General features: G+C 39.6%; 1 protein-coding gene across 10 annotated transcripts in view; it reads right to left on the reverse strand.

Moving 5' to 3' along the window:
* Positions 1–17,136, reverse strand: part of L3MBTL3 (L3MBTL histone methyl-lysine binding protein 3) — a 153,367-nt gene that overhangs the window by 42,697 nt on the left and 93,534 nt on the right. For all 10 annotated transcript variants that reach the window (XM_039531841.1, XM_039531836.1, XM_039531842.1 and 7 more), the window contains 3 exons: positions 16,338–16,448; positions 14,585–14,699; positions 3,666–3,768 (listed from right to left, as the gene is read on the reverse strand). In XM_039531841.1, the coding sequence (XP_039387775.1) occupies positions 3,666–3,768; positions 14,585–14,699; positions 16,338–16,448 (329 nt within the window). The remainder of the gene's footprint in view (positions 1–3,665; positions 3,769–14,584; positions 14,700–16,337; positions 16,449–17,136) is intronic.

A 17,136-nucleotide genomic window follows, 5' to 3' on the forward strand; every position in this document is an offset into this window, starting at 1 on the left:
TCATAAATATGCAGCTAATTTGCATAATGCTACCTATTTGCGTACTGGGTCCCACAGCGTCTACCCTCATTTCAAAATCTTAGATTCACTACTGAGAACAAGTCCTTATTATCATTAACTTTTTCAAGAAGTGCACACTTTAACCCTGTCACAATTAATCATCCAAAGCTTTTGTCTGGCTCCTAAGGAGCAAGCTATCAACATTATTTCAAAACTGCTTAGAATTGTAAATGATCCTTCTGCCTGCTTTCAGGCATTTACTCCGCACACATATTGCACCTTATCATGATAGATAAAGAAATACATACATAAATAAAAGCAGCATGGTTAAAATACAATTTGAGGTTGCTGAAATGAACGAGCCAAAGAACTGTACCTGGATGTGGATAATTTTACCATTTTTACTACATTCGCTAATTCAGGAGAAAAAAGTAGTGATACAATTTTAGAATCCTTAGGACGCCCTGGATTCTCAAACCTGTAGGTTTCAGATAAACAAGAAATCTCATTTTTCTTCAGAGCTATTCAAACAGAAAATATATCCAGTTTGCAGGGCAAATTAACCAGTGAAATAATAATGTAATGTATTTGCTATGAAGAAGCAAATCTTTCAGTTTTATGATCAACAAAAACCCCTTTAGTTAGTTTTCTTATCCCCGGGGCTATTGGTCATTGTGTATACGACAGGATTTCTAAGACTACAGTAAAAATAAAATACAATAAATTGCAATGGACCTTCATTTTCTCAATATTCAGAATGAATAACAAATCATTTTAAGTACCACAGAAACTCTGGTTATAAAAGCAGAGCACGTATGTGCTAACTTTCATATACAGCTCTTTCTCATTCTTACCCCTTGTAAGCAGGGTCTGATTGAGCTCTCCACTGACATCTAGTGATGCCCTTAAGGGAAGAAACTTCAGGAGCAGACTGTGTTTGCACAGAAATGACTACTCTGCCTAGGTGCACAGCAAGATGGACCTGCTTTACCAAAATGATCAATTTTGGCTGGTTTGGGTTACAAATCACTCTAGTATTTGAATGCGAGAGTACTGAAATGTTGTTCTACTTACTCTTTGAGTAAAGGGAAGCAGAACTGTGCTTAGCATGCCCTGATTGAGGGGGGTCACCCTAAACTGAACCTCACTTGCTAAGCAGGGGGTAGGGATACCAAATCCCAGTGGAGATGAGGGTTGGTGGTGACGGGTGTTCCTACCTGGCAGTGTGGACTCTGCATAAGGAGTCCTAAACACCACTTGACTTGCTGTTCTACAGTGTTTAATGACAGAGCTGATTAGACTCAATTAAGAGTCCTTGCTTCTAGCTGGTGATTCCTAGAGCTGTCCTGACTGCTGAGCAAGTCTAGGGGCTAAGCCTTAGACCTTGTTTGAGAACAGTGAAAGGCAACACAGAAGCTGCACTGACAGTAAGGTTCCCCACTACATGCTGAAATTGCTGAGAGCTGGGTTAAGTGGTGGAACCTCAGAATGTGACATTGCAGCAGCAGAGAGACAGCAGCAGCTGTGAGCCAGTTACGGAGGTGGTAGCAGCAAGACAGTGCTCAACGCCCACCCCTCCATGAACACACCGCTGAACTCTGGGTCTCTGCTAACCAAGGACCAACTGTGAGTGGGGTGTCATGGAGGGAAAGGGGAGTGGTGTGATAAGGGACATTCGTTTGTTGGACTTTCGCACTGCAAAGTGAGCAACAGAGACAAAGGACACTGCCCAGCGCACTGTGGGGTGGATGTTTTCCTGTGGACACATGCTTCTGAATTATGGTTGTGGTGTTTTCCCAAATTAATGCTGGGTCCCGTTTTCCCTTTGAATAAATGTTTTATTTTGTTGTACACAGACTCGATGCTTGTGAGAGCGGAAGTACTGCCTCTTAGAGGCACCCAGGGTGGTGTTTAGTTTTCACTGGTTACTAGGTGAGGGCTCAAGCCAGTTCTATTTTCTGTTGTTGAGAGAAACCCCTAGTCATTGAACCGACCCTTGTTGCTGCCAACTCCACTTGCCAGAAGCGTTGCACCCTCCCAATATAAAAATGTTTAGTGCCAAATCTGTTTTAGAGGTAAGAAGATTAATGAATAGATAGATTTTTTCTAACAATTACTACCCTCATTGTTCCTTTTAAAATTTCCACACTGGACAATTTTGCTCTCACTGAAGTCAACGGCAAAACTCCCCTGAATTCAATGGTGCAGGATCAAGGCCTACAAGTTTCTGGGCTAATAAAAGTGGGTAGGGCAGTGGCAAAGGAGACAAACAGGGGATGGCAAAGGCTGCTAGATCACAACTCTGACCAAAGTTGAAGCAAATGTGTTCCCATCGGCAGCGGGAGGCTCCTTGTGTATGCACAAAGTCAGACTAAATGATCAATAGTCCCTCTGGCTTTTTTCCCCTCTGCTCTTCCAGCACTGAGCTCAGTCACAAAAGCAAAGATAACCTGGACTCACAGACCCATTGTTGAATGTTCCTCCCCACACCATGAAAGTGGAAGCAGCTGCAAAGAGGGAAGAGCAAAAAAACATAAAAAACAGAACTCAAAAGAAAAGATGCACAGAAAAGAAAAAATAAAAGCCAGCAGAATGACAGAAGAATAGGGACAGAAAAAGACAGAAGGGAAAGAAAAATGGAGAGAAGGTGGCAAATATGCCAGAACAGAGCAAAGAGGAGACAAAGGAGAACCCAATTGCCAATATATTGTAAGAAGATGCCAAAATAAAAAGACAAAAAGGCAAACTGATTCAAACAATTTACCGAACAGCACACCTTTAGCCACATGCGAGTTGAAAGCACACATTGGTACATTAGTGGTCCCACAGATTTTTTTTTTGACAAACACCAGAAAAAGCTACAGGTGGTTTGATTTACTTGAGGATTATAGGGGTTTCCCTTGTGCCAGCCCCTTTGGTTCTGCTTGATATTTATTTCTGAGTTTAACACTTTGGACTGATTTTATTTCACTTATTGGGGTCCTAAGGTCACCTTGTACCGTAACTGGATATATTTTAAAATAACAACAAAACTGGTGACTTCTGTGATATTTCTCCCTCTTTCCTTTCCATTCCCCCAGAATCCTTCCCTCCATTTGCTGAGTCTTCTTCAGGAAGGCTCTGGAATCCATGATTTCTTGAATGTGTTTCAGAGAAGTACATTAAGCAGGCAGCTTTTAGCAGCAGTCCCGTCAGTCAAAGGTGATGACAGAAATATGGATTAAGGATTTAAAAAGTGCTTTGACAAAAATTTTAAAACCCCCAAACAAAAGCTTTGATAAAACTACTGCCCTGTTCATTTCAGCTGGTACAAAGTTGCAGCTGCACAAAAGGGTTTTTTGCATCATTTTCTAATCCAAACAGCCACATGAGTAGCCCTTTTGGAACAAAAAGCAGAGCAGCCGCATTTCTCATTTGCAATGAAAAAAATGTTGGACATATTTTTTCTAGGCACACCTTGCTGCAATGAAATAATAGATTGTTAATGTTAATTTCTACATGCTCACCATAGCAACTAAAGTCAACATGGATTTAATTTTTTTTCCAGCTGGGCTCTGCTTTCTTGAGAACAGCAATTTAAAAAAAAAAAAGTATATGCAACTCTCTTTCTAAATGATATAATCAGACCAAGCAACAATTAAGCTACAACTTTTTATAGCACATACCTGTGATGGCCCATGTGTCTTGCTCGTTTTATGTGTCCAACTCCTTTGCACCCTGCAGTAGGGCATCCTCCATGTTCTAAAGCTTCCACTAATTCCAAGGGACCTAGATATCAGGACACACCAGAAATTAGAAAAGTTATGTAAATTTACACACAAGCAAGAATTGGAGGATTACATTAACACATGGAGATGTAAACAGGTACACAGCACACAGCTTAAAGTACTTAAATATATTTTGCAGAAGTATGATGGAGACTAATGCAATGTTTTAAAGAGGAAATAAAATGTCCTGTGTACATGGATCTCTATAGAATTGCAACATAATTAATAGTCCATAAAAAAGTACACACAATTTAGAGCATTTGTTTTCTTTGTAATATCTTATTCAGATTAATCACATTGCAGCTGTAACAATGTTTTTTGAAAGAGCAGAGTCAAACTAAGACTTTCTGTGGTGCTTAAAGACAGAGATCTGTTCATAATGGATACTGATCTTTGAGGTTCTTAGTTTGAATCTTCCAATAAATGAAGAGGTGGAAATCAATGATGAAGATAACATTAGTAAGAGCAAGTCATAAATGCATTTTTGACAGGCTTACTCCTCTGAACTTTTGGGAATATCTGGTTATCAACAATGGACAATGAGGATTGTGGAGGCTTTGAATATGACTGTAGACATTAGGTTTGACAATCAAACAGGCAGTACACGATCCATGATGTCAGCAAGTCAGGCACTGAAATTCTCCAGTTTGGCAGATGGAGAAATCTCTTCTGAACATCAGCAAACATGAATTGTTTTTAGTATTTTTCTTTCTTGAAAACACACACGTACACACAGATATTCAGACATACACATGGAAGACAAGGTTTACTTAAAGAAATCTTCCTACATGACATACATATTTTCACTCACAGCAAAACAAGATTGTGAGAGAGAGAGAGAGAGAGAGAGAGAGAGATTTAATTTTCAGCCATATTCCAAAAAAGTGTATTTTTTTAACTCGTTTTCCTGTTACACCCCTGTGACTCCACTGGAATCAGAGTAACACTGGCTTAAATGGTATAATAGAATGGAGAACTGAGATTCTTATCTTGTTTGCATTAAAAAACAAAGTCCATAACCACAATGCAATATTTTTTTAAAAAAAATATGCAATCAGATGGCACACACAGAGCTGGATTTTGTGAGCGAATTTGTGTAGCTAACTTTCTTTCACAATTACCTCAATTGTGCATGTGAATGGCTAACTAGATGAAAACCCTGTCTGTCTTTCACACACAAATTAGATACAGAAATGCAGATGCATTTTGATCATGCATTAGGCATCTGAACATTGGAACAGTCATGCCCAGAGTATCCATATGGCTTAACAGGTTAATATTGATCTCACCTCTGATTTAAATAACTTTCAAGGATGTTGTTGATAACATCCACAGTGCAGCACATTAAATAGCAGAAATACTATTCCAATTATGGGTAAGAAGTTTAGTCAAAGTCTTCTGTTCTGCCCTGTCCCAGGTAACAGTCCAGGTGGGACCTGACTGTTAACTCCAGTGCCAGAAGCAACAAAAATATAAAACAGTTTCTTTGGGTGGAAGTTTGCTCCTGCTAACAAGTTCTTATGGAGGTCAGCCTAGCAGTCAGCATTAGAACAAGGTTCATCCATGGACAGGATCCTAGCTCAGTCTCTAGGAGCTGGAATTGCTGCAAAGTCACTGCATTCTGTGTAATACCAGGGAAATTCCAGAAGACTGGAAGAGTGCTAATGTTGTGCCACTATTCAGAAAGGACAAGATGGATAACCTGATTAACTATAATCCAGTTAGCCTGATAACAGTCCCAGCCAAAACAAGAACAGAAAGTTTGACATGGGATTAAATTAATAAAGAATTAAAGGACAGGGATATAATTAATGCCCAACAACATTATTTCATGGAAAATAGGTCTTTGTCAAACAAAACAAATCACATTTTTTTGGTGAGATTACAAGTTTGGTTGATAAAGGCAACTACATGGATGTAATATGCTTAGATTTTTGTATGGCATCTGACTTGGTACTGAACAACACTCTCATTAAAAATTAGCACCATACAACATCCATGCTGCACATGGTAAATGGATTAAGAACGGGCTAACAGAGATCTGAGAAGGTAGTTGCAAAGGGGATCATCGAATTTGGGTGTTTTTAGTAATGTTCCACAAGGCCTGACGTTATTCAACATTATCATCTATAATTTGGAAGTAAATATAAAATCACTGCTGATCAAATTTGTAAAAATCTTAAATGAATCAAACAGTACCATAGAATCTCTATAGATAAAAATTCCATGTTTGAATAATAAGAGCATAGCAGTAGGAATATACTACTGACTACTTGACACAAGATGGTGACGGTGACTGGGAAATGCTCAGGGTGATTAGAGAGGTTACAAAATACAGAAAACTCAATAATAATGAGGGATTTCAACTATTCGCATATTGACTGAATACATGTCACCTCAGAATAGGATGGAGAGAGAAAATTTCTAGACACCATTAATGACTGATTCTTGGATCAGAAAGTCCTGGAACCCATAAGAGGAGAGGCAATTCTTGATTTAGTCCTAAGTGACACACAGGATCTGGTCCAAGAGATGAATAGAGCTAAATCGTTTGATAACAGCAACTATAATGTAATTAACTTTAACATCTTTGTAGGGGGAAAAATACCACAGAAACACACCACAGTGGCATTTAACTTCAAAAGGGGGAACTACACAAGGCGGCTAGTTAAACAGAAATTAAAAGGAACAGTCATGAGAGTGAAATGCCTGCAAGCTGCATGGAAACCTTTTAAAATCACTGTAATTGAGGTTCAAACTATATGTATACCCCCAAATTAAAAAACAAAACAAAAAACACAACAGTAAGAGGACCAAAAAAAAAGCCACAATGGCTAAACAGCGTGAAGGAGGCAGTCAGAGATAAAAAGACATCTTTTAAACACTGGCAGTCAAATCCTAATACAGAAAATAGAAAAAACAAACACTGGCAAGTCAGGTGTAAAAGTATAATTAGGCAGACAAAAAAGAATCTGAAGTGTAACTAGCATAAGACACAAAAACTAACAGCATTTTTTTAAGTATATCAGAAGCAGGAAGCCTGCTACACATTAGTGGGGCCATTGGACAATCCAGGCGCTTAAGGCACACTGAAGGAAGACAAGGCCATCACGGAGAAACTAAATGAATTCTTTGCATTGGTCTTCACTGAAGAGGATGTGAGAGAGATTCCCCCATCTGAGCCATATTTTTTTTAGGTGACAATTCTGAGGAACTGTCCCAGGTTGAGCTGTGTAGCGGTGCCTTCTCCAGGCCCCTCCACAAATGCAGTCAGAGACCAACTGAAGTGCAGCACCTGTGTCCTTTTATTGTTTGTGTCCGTTCCCACCACCTATTATTTACAGATATCTACAGAGACCAGCACTCTGGGAGACTGCTAACTTCCCAGCCAGCAAGGATCTAGAGCCCGCGCATCTCCCTTTCCTGTCTCCCCCTGCTTCCTGTCTCTTAGCCAGCTTTATAGGGCAGGCTGGCTACCCAGGCCTGCAGGTGGATCCAGTCTGGTAATTAGGGCATGGCCCCTCAGCCTGCCCAACTAATACCCTTCTTCCCCTGGAACAGGGCTAACAGGGGCCTGGCTTGTTTCTCCTAGCCAGCACCCTGTTACAAGGTGATTTTGGAAACAATGATAAATTAAACAGTAATAAGTCACCATCAGCAGATGGTATTCACCCAAGAATTCTGAAGGAACTCAAATATGAAATTGCTGAACCACTAACTGCAGTCTGTAACCTAATGCTTAAATCATTCTGTGTACCACATGACTGGAGGAGAGCTAATGTAATACAGATTTAAAAAAAGGCTCCAGAGGCAATCCTGGCAATTACAGGCCAATAAGCGTAACTTCAGTATCAGATAAATTAGTTGAAAATACAGTAACGAACAGAATTATTAGACACATAGATGAAAACAAAATGTTGGAGAACAGTCAACATGGCTTTTGTAAAGGGAAATCATGCCTCGCCACGCCTCTTTGAGGTAGGAGTCCACAAACATGTGGACAAGGGTGATCCATTGCATATACTGTATTGGACTTTCAGAAAGCCTTTGACAAGGTCCCTCACCAAAAGCTCTTAAGCAAAAGAAAGCAGTCATGGGATAAGAGAGAAGATCCTCTCACAGATCAGTAACTGGTAAAAGATAGGAAAAACAATGGGTAAGAATAAATGATTAGTTTTTACAGTGGAGAAAGGTAAATGAGGGGTCCCCCAAGGATCTGTACTGGGACCAATGCCATTCAACATATTCATAAATGATCTGAAAAAGGGGTAAACAATGAGGTAGCAAAATTTTCAGGCAATATTAAATTATCAAGTTAAGTCCAAAGCAGACTGCAAAGAGTTACAAAGGCATCTCTCACAAAACTGGGTTGACTGGGCAAGAAAATGAAAGATGAAATTCAATGTTAATAAATGCAAAGTAATGAGCACTGGAAAACATAATCCCAACTATACACACACAATGATGGGGTCTAAATTAGCTGTTGCCACTTGGAGTCATCGTGGATAGTTCTCTGAAAACATTTGCTCAGTGTGCAACGGCGGTCAAAAAAAATCTAACAATGTTAGGAACCATTAGGAAATGGAGAGAAGACAGAAAATATCATAATGCCACTACATAAATCCATGTTACGCCCAAACCTAGAATACTGTGTGCAGTTCTTGTCACCCTCGCTCAAAAAAAAAATATATTAGAAATTGAAAAGGTACAGAGAAGGGCAACAAAGGGATTAGGGATATGGAACAGCTTCAATATGAGGAGAGATTAATAAGATTGAGACTGTTCATTTTAGAAAACAGATGACTAAGAGGAGGATATGATAGAGGTCTATAAAATAATGAATAGTGTAGAGAAAATGAATTGGGAAGTGTTATTTACCCTTTCACATAATACCAGAATTAGGGGTCACCCAATTAAATTAATAGGCAGTAGGTTTAAAACAAAGAAATACTACACACAAAGCACAGTCAGCCTACGGAACTCACTACCAGAGGAAGTTGTGAAGGCCAAAAGTATCACTGGGTTCAAAAAAGAATTAGATAAATTCATGGAAGATAGGTCCACCAATGGCTATTAGCCAAGGTGGTCAGGGTTGCAACTCCATGCTCTAGGTGTCCCTAAACCTGTGACTGCTAGAAGCTGGGACTGGACTAATTGATAAATTGCCATGTTCTGTTCAGTCCCTCTGAAGCATCTGGCACCAACCACTGTCCGAAGACGGGATAGATACTGGGCTACATGGACCATTGGTCTGACTCAGGATAACCGTTCATGTGTTCTTATGTAAGCAATTCAACATAAGCGTCCAGTGAGAGACTATGTCAAGAAGAGCTCATGTGCTCCTTGGATGTAGAAACAGGGGAGTAGTGATTAGGAGTAAGAAGGTGATTTTGGATCTGTATATGGCTTTGGTGAGACTGATACTGGAATACTGTGTACAGTTCTGATGCCCACATTTTAAAAAGAATGTTGAAAAACTGGAGAGCATGCACAAAAGAGACACAAAAATGATTCAAGGATTGGACAAAGTCTTACTGTGAGAAATGTAAAGAGCTCAATCTGTTTTATTTATCAAAAAGAAGCCTGCAGAGTGGCTAAGTACCTTCACAGGGACAAAATCCCAGGACTAAAGGGCTCTTTAATTTAGCACAGAAAAACATAAGAACCAATGGTTGGGAGCTGATGCCAGAGAAATTCAAACTAGAAATTAGGTATTTATTTTCAACAGAGAGGGTGATTAATCACTGGAACAAACTACCAAGGAAAGTGGTATATTTTCCATTTTTTGGAGTACTCAAATCAAGATTAGATGCCTTTTCTGTAAGATATGCTTTAGTCAAACATGAATTACTTGTCTTAATAGGGGTAAATGGATGAGGTTTAATGTCCTATGAGATACAGTTCAGACTACATTATTTAACAATCTCTGTGAGCCGCCACTTATTTATTCAGTTTAGTCATGAGCAATAATGATGAGTTCCATATGGAGCCAAAACTAACCATGCAAATCTGGTGCAAGGACTGGGCGTAGAACAGGAAAATTGAAGGCCTGAGAAGATGCCTTGGGACAACAACAACAAGCAAAACAAACTTTCTAATGCCTAAGGCCACATGTGAGTGGTTGAGGAGTAGAAAATGGCTGCTATATTTGCCTTTAAAGTCACTGCCTGCTGCCTCTCTTTAGTTCGTTATTTTGTAAAGCATGTTGAAATGCCCTGAGTATGAAAGGCAAATATAAAATCTAATTCTATTCTGTTCAATCCCAAATACTCATTAACATAATGAAGCAATCCAATAAAGAAAACAATAAGCCCAAGTACTGAAGAAAATAGCCCTTAAATTGTCACTTCAATTACTCACATCTTTCATTAAATAGATACTTGCAAGTCACTGCTCTAATAACCAAAGTGTTCATACTCTACAACTGGCCATGGTGAGCTTGCAACTGGTGGTAAACGCAGTGTCAATAATTAGAGATTTAGCAGTTTAAAAAATAAAACAAAAACACTATGTGTACAACTGCAGCAGTAAATCAGAGACATTTCAAATGACCAAATTGGTACTTCTCTATTTCTTGGGAAATGATTCTATTGCTAGCTAGAGCAGAGGTGAATTTCAGATAAATTTGGAACCAGATGAAATTTAGAAATTTGGGATTTGGATATGAATTTATGATTTCAAAATGAACAAAAACCAATCATTCCTTGACTGTATACTCTGTGGGACTAGTCACTATCAGAGATAGGGTACTATACTTGATGGACCATTCATGAACAGGAACCTATCTTTGCAACAAAGCCCCTTGCCAACTCTGTCCACATATCTATTCAGGGGACACCATCATAGGACCTAAGCACATCACTCACACTATCAGAGGCTCGTTCACCTGCACATCTATCAATGTGATGTATGCCATCATGTGCCAGCCATGGCCCCTCTGCCATGTACATTTGCCAAACCGGACAGTTTCTATGCAAAAGACTAAATGGACACAAATCAGACGTCAAGAATTATAACATTCAAAAACCAGTCAGAGAACACTTCAGCCTCTCTGGTCACTTGATTACAGACCTCAAAGTCTCCACTCCAACAAAAATCTTCAAAAAACAGACTCCAACGAAAAACTGCAGAATTGGAATTAATTTGCAAACTTGACACCATTAAATTAGGTTTGAATAAAGACTGGGAGTGGATGGGTCATTACACAAACTAAAACCTATTTCCCCAGGCTAATTTTTTTCCCCTACTGTTACTCACACCTTCAACTGTTGGAAATGGGCCATCCTGATTATTACTACAAAGGGTTTTTTTTCTCTTGCTGATAATAGCCCACCTTAACTGATTATCCTCATTATAGCTAGTATGGCAACACCCATTTTTTCATGTCCTCTGTGTATATATATCTTCCTACTGTATTTTCCACTACATGCATCTGATGAAGTGGGCTGTAGCCCACAAACGCTTATGCTCAAATAAAATTGTTAGTGTCTAAGGTGCCACAAGTACGCCTCGTTCTTTTTGCCAATACAGACATTATTTGTATATCTATAAAAGAGAAAGGAATCCTGCACCTACACCGAGCCAGCTGAGGGTCAGAGCTAAAGGGCCAAATTCTCTGCAGGTGTAAATGGACACGGTTCTATTCATTTTAGTGGAATTTTGCCCATTTACACAAGCAAAGAGATTAGCCTACTTTGGCAATATCTAAAACTGGGGAAAATTAAATGTAGATATGGGGAAAAAAAGGTGAAAGGAAAAACGAAAATCAGTCCCTCAAATATCTTCTCTATTGATAAGACAAAAATATATTTATACAGAAGAGGATGGAAAGACCCTGTGCAGCAACTGTAGTTCTTTGAGATGTGTCCCCCTATGGGTGCTCCACTTCAGATGTGCATGAGCTCCATGTGCCACTGACAGGAGACTTTCATTAGCAGCGTCTGTTTGGCCTGGACATGCACCCTAGGCACCCTTGTGCCCTATACCAACGCTACATGACCTATAGGGCTGCATGAGTGAATCGCCCTCAGTTCCTTCTCTACCGCATTGCTTCTACCAGCAGCAGTACAGAAGTAAGGATGGCAATATCGCAATCCCCCAACAATAGCCTTGCAACCCTCCCTCATGATCCCCTTTTGGGTCAGGATTCCAATGGTTACATAACCGTGAAATTTCAGATTTAAATATCTGAAACTGTGAAATTTAAGATTTTTTAAACCAGGAATTTGGTAGGGCCTACCAATAACTTATTTTGCAATTCCTTGACCACCTTGAGTCCGACACACACTTGTTCAGGTCTTCGAGCTGCTTAAAGTCATCAGCCAAAGATGATGGAGGGGACATCACTGCTTCATCAGGCAATGATGAGGAGATAGTGGATTGAGGAGTAGCCTCCTCATCCTCCCTAGCCTCTTATTCCTCAAACATCTCCCCTTCTGCTGTAGAATGGTCTGAGGTGGCAGAAACTGAACGTCCCGTTCATCCCAGTGGGCTAGGCCCAGAGCCCTAGAAAACTGCTGACAGTAAGCAGCCCAGGGTCCCAGTGTGATCATTGGGGGTGTTCATACAGCAGAGGTGGTGGCATCCAGGGTTGATCCCTCCACTTGTGATGACTTGCACTGGACTCTTCCCTGTGTCTATGAACCACATAGAAAGGGTTCCTTTAAGGATGGGGTGGGGGAATCCTGTCCAGAGACTGACGAGACTGAATGGATTGAATGAAAGTCTCCTTTATCATCCTCCTCAGAGCAGTGGAGGAGCCCCAACTGAAAATGGTGGTGAACTGGGTGATGATGATGATAAATGGGAGTCTGGGGACCAAACTAGTCTTGGTATGTGGGATCCTTGGTGCCCATGATCTGTGAGGACTGCGGTTCCTCTGCTAAAGCTAAGTCCTTCAAGAATCAAAATTCCTGAGGCACCGAATCGGGCACCAGTACCGACGCGATGGTCTCTCTAGAAGCCAACAGTACCAATGGTTTAGAACTCTCCATGGGAGAGACTGGGGGAAGAGATGCATCTTATCTGGCAGAATGTTTCTTCTTGTCATCCCCAGTCAGTACTGAGGCTTGCTCAGAGTCATATTTGCTCTTGCAGGAGTTTCTTGGTTTTCCAGCTCTAGCAATACCAGAGGAACCTGCAGCTTCCATTGTACCAGGTCTAGAAGTTGACAATTCCAAGACTGCTGACTTAGAAGACTGAGGTCTCTTGGAGCAGACTCCTTATGGGGTGAGTCACAGCCCCTCTTCTTGGGGCCTCTGAAGGTCTCTGAGGCCTTTCCCTTCTTGGGGAAGTAATGAGCCAAGGTCAAAAATGGTACTAGACCTTCCCAGAGACTGGTGTATGGGGTAGGGGGGGGTCCCCTGATCTGGTTCCAATGTGGGGCGAAGGGAGCGCTCCATCATCCAAAGCCTCAGTTTCATCTCCTGGTTCTTGCTGGCCCTAGATTTATGGGATAAGCAGAAGTTACACTTCTGCAGAATGTGTGATTCTCCACAGCAGCGGATGCAGTTGGAATGGTAATCAATCCAAGCCTCCCAGCAAGTGAGGCAATGTTTGAAGCCTGGGGAGCTGGACATACCTTCCTAAGGAGGCAAGTCTCCCTGATAGAAGAAAGGAAAAGAGGCACTCCTCTCACTAAAACTGAAATCTAACTAACCAACAACTAAAAACTACTACTAAGATTAAAAAAGGATGCTAATAAGACGACGCATGCTGGAAGCGGATAAGTATCTGAGAGCTTCATAAACGTTAATGGATATATTTTCACAAAATCCCTGTGAAATGAGGGAGTATTATCATCCCCACTTTACAGAGAGGGAGCTGAAGGGCAGAGAAATTAGATCAAAAGTATCCACTAATTCTGGGTGCCCAATCTGAGACATCTAAGACCTGATTTTTCTGCTTACTTAGCATTCTATAATATTGATTTCAGTAGCAGCTGAGAGTGCTCAGCACTTCTGCAAATCAGACCCCAGAGTCTCAAGTCAGTCATCCAGAAAATGAGAAACACACACATTAGAAGCTTGGATTAAGTGACTTGACTAACATCACATAGAAAATCTGTGGCAGAGTCAGGGATCGAATCCAATTCTCCAGGGCAGCATTGAACTGACTAAGCCATGAGACTGCCCTCTCTCTTCCTGGCAATCCTATGCCGCATTCATTAGACACCTTCCAACTTCCACAACAAGTGAAAAAAGGTCCTATACAGCCCCTTCACTACACAACCTTGATTCATCCTCAGAGCACATCCATTTTGTGCAGGAGCTCACAGACTATGTCTGCTCTATGTCTCTGGTGGAATCCCCTTCAAACTGGCAGCTTCAAGCCCCCTTTGCAGGCCTGGAGCACAAAAGGGACTGAGTCTACTTTGAGCATCTGGCACCAGATTTTAATCAAGTGCCTTTTCAAAAAGTCTGCACTGTGTTGGGCCTGGAAAACAAGTTAATATTCCAATATGTGGAAAGAGGACGCAGGGGAAAAATCCTGGCCCAGCTGAAGTCAATGAGAGTTTTGCCACTGATTTCAGTAAGGTCAGGAATTCCCCACAGGTTGTTATAATTCCTCTATCATACGAGTGTAATTCTTATGCATAATTGTTAAATTTCATTTACAAGTTCAGTGAAGTCAAAAAGCAATTAATTATGCCAAATCTCAAATTATGTGTTTTGTTATAAACGTCACATCTACTTATTTTATATTGTATACACAAACTGCTGCCTTCCTATGAACTGTGTCACAGAGGAAGCACTGCACAAATTACACATGCCCCTTATCATAATTTTAAAATTATACCAGCTTATGATTTCTCTTACTAAGAGGAGGCTGAAGTGGGTGTCCAGTTTTTGCACACCAGCCTGCGGGATGGATATCGGGGCTATCTGCATCAGTCCAATAATCATAAATACTATCCCAACCATCAAAGTGCACCTAAAAGGAAAACAAAAACCATCAGAAAAATTCTCTATAAAGTCATTTTACCTCAACAATCTTTCAAAATGTTAGGCTTTATAATATCAGCTTTTTTAGAGAAATAACATGAGACAACTGTAGAAATTAAACTAGATTTTGGGCATTAGTCTGTTTCCACTGAAGGGAAAGGAAGTTTGTTGTCTACTTCAGTGGGAGTAGAATGGGTCTCTGTGTGTGTTACATTGTCAGGCTCAAAACATACGAGTACATTTAGACAGTTATAATGTTTATGTATATATACTAACACTTTAAATTAAGGGCCAAATTCTGTCTTCTCTCTCTCTCTCTCTCTCTCTCAAAGGGCTCTAAACATTTAGAACAATCAAATTCCTATTTTAACCAGGAGTTAAAACAATACATAGACTTTGTAAAGGGCCTCTGCACAAGGATGAATTTCACCACCCCCAAAAACAAAGGGATCTACAGCTATTGTAAAATTTGACTATTCAGGGTAAGGAATTAAATCAGATGAGAGACTGAACTGTATGATTCTGTAGAAGACAATCACTGATTTTCTCCAGGTTGGGACCAAAGTTCTGCGACCTTAACTTACTTAAATTAGTGTACTAATGAAGACCTCAGCTCTTTATTTCTTATGATTTTATTTATAAAATGTACATACACTATTTCAATATAAAATATAATGTTAATTAAACTGCAAGGATCACAAATATTGACATTTTAATATATTAGACTGGAGAGTTTTTTTGACAGGATCAAAGTAATGTGTAGTTTATACAGAAAATGTGTAGGTGTGCAGACATTACTATTGATGACTTCACACCCTTTATTAATTTGGATTAAAAATGAAATGTCAATTGCATTTGCTGCTTGAAATACCACGTATGCATAATACCTCTCTGCACACTGCAGAAAGAAATATCCTTCATATTCATTTAGCTAGCATTCCAGAAAATGCCAGTATTTTAACAGTTAAAAGACTCAATAAGTAAAATGATTTATAAAACAAAGCAGAAAATAACCCAGATATGCAAGTCTTGTGAAAAAACAGAAAATCCTTTAGCAAACGTCATCTGAAATTAATCCAATAAAAAGTCCAGAATTAATATAAGTTTCTACACCACAGAAGCTCCTGACAGGGAGCAAGGAAATCTTTATTTATTCATTTATTCTTTTTAGATTTGCCCTGTCTCACTTGGGCTTTTGCATGGTGGAAGTTATAGAGAAAGATTTTATTAATCTATCCCAAATATTTTATGAGCCCTAATACAAAAATCACAGCAATCTTTTGATATTGGGTATTATTAAGTCATCAACGTTCTTTTATAAAACAACTTTTATCTCAACTATTCCCAATGCAATTTCCCAACACACCCATCCTTTATTCCTTAGCTTCTATTTCAACACATCACTAACTAAAAAATAATAGAGATACCCCTTCCAAAGAAATTACTTGTGTATTAATCAGTGAGGAGGATGAGAGTCAGTTTAACAGTGCATCAATATGATTAATAACTTCCTGTGCAAACTAGCAAGGTTCTTAATTTTGGAACTGCAGTATTTATTTTACAAAACAACAGTCAACATGCTCCAAGCAGGACCTCCAATTTAGAGAATGAGAGGAGAGAGACTTACTTTTATCCTGTGGTCATCAATATCTACAACAGTTGCTACTCTGATAAGTACTGGATTCCTCTTGTCAACTACCTCAAGTTTCATATTTTTCTGAAATCCATGAGACGGTTTCTACAATGAGAGATGATGGGTATTTCAATGAAATGTAAAAAAACCTGTTATAAAATATAAGGGCAATCATTCCCCTCCAAAATAAATCAAACAAAAACATAAAAACTGTTGTCCTAAAATAACTTAGACTAGAAAAATAGTTTACTTCTCTAGGATTTTAGTCTCATCACTTCAGCCCCCTAGGTAAATAAAATCATCATTAATGCTGTAAATTTCCCCTAAGCACTCTACAAATATTTTAAGAGCATTTCCACCTCTATGCAACAGCATATTGCACAATAATTCTACATATTGTATCTCCTTACACTCATACACTTTCATCCTAGATCAAATGGCACTTTAAATTATTATTACATTTACATGTTTGCCACAGAGGTCACAGTGTGACCCAAGGGCCACTGGAAGCCAACTAACAGATAGCACAGGGATGCTAAGAGTTACTGGAATCCCCTGGGTCTGGTATTTACATAATACTTCACCAAAGAGTGTCACAAAGTCTCTACTGAAAGCCTGCGTCACGATGGTCAACATCATCTTTGAAAAATGTATGTACAGGTAGCATGTAAGGAGACACTTTTATATATTAGAAATTATGTTCTTAAAGTTTTGAAGTTAAAGGCAGGTTCCACCAGACAGGTGGTGGGAGACATGCATCTCCCTGCCATTGCGTAACTTACAGTGCAAGTCT

This window comes from Mauremys reevesii, linkage group 3, assembly GCF_016161935.1.
Source record: "Mauremys reevesii isolate NIE-2019 linkage group 3, ASM1616193v1, whole genome shotgun sequence".
Taxonomy (NCBI): Eukaryota; Metazoa; Chordata; order Testudines; family Geoemydidae; genus Mauremys; species Mauremys reevesii.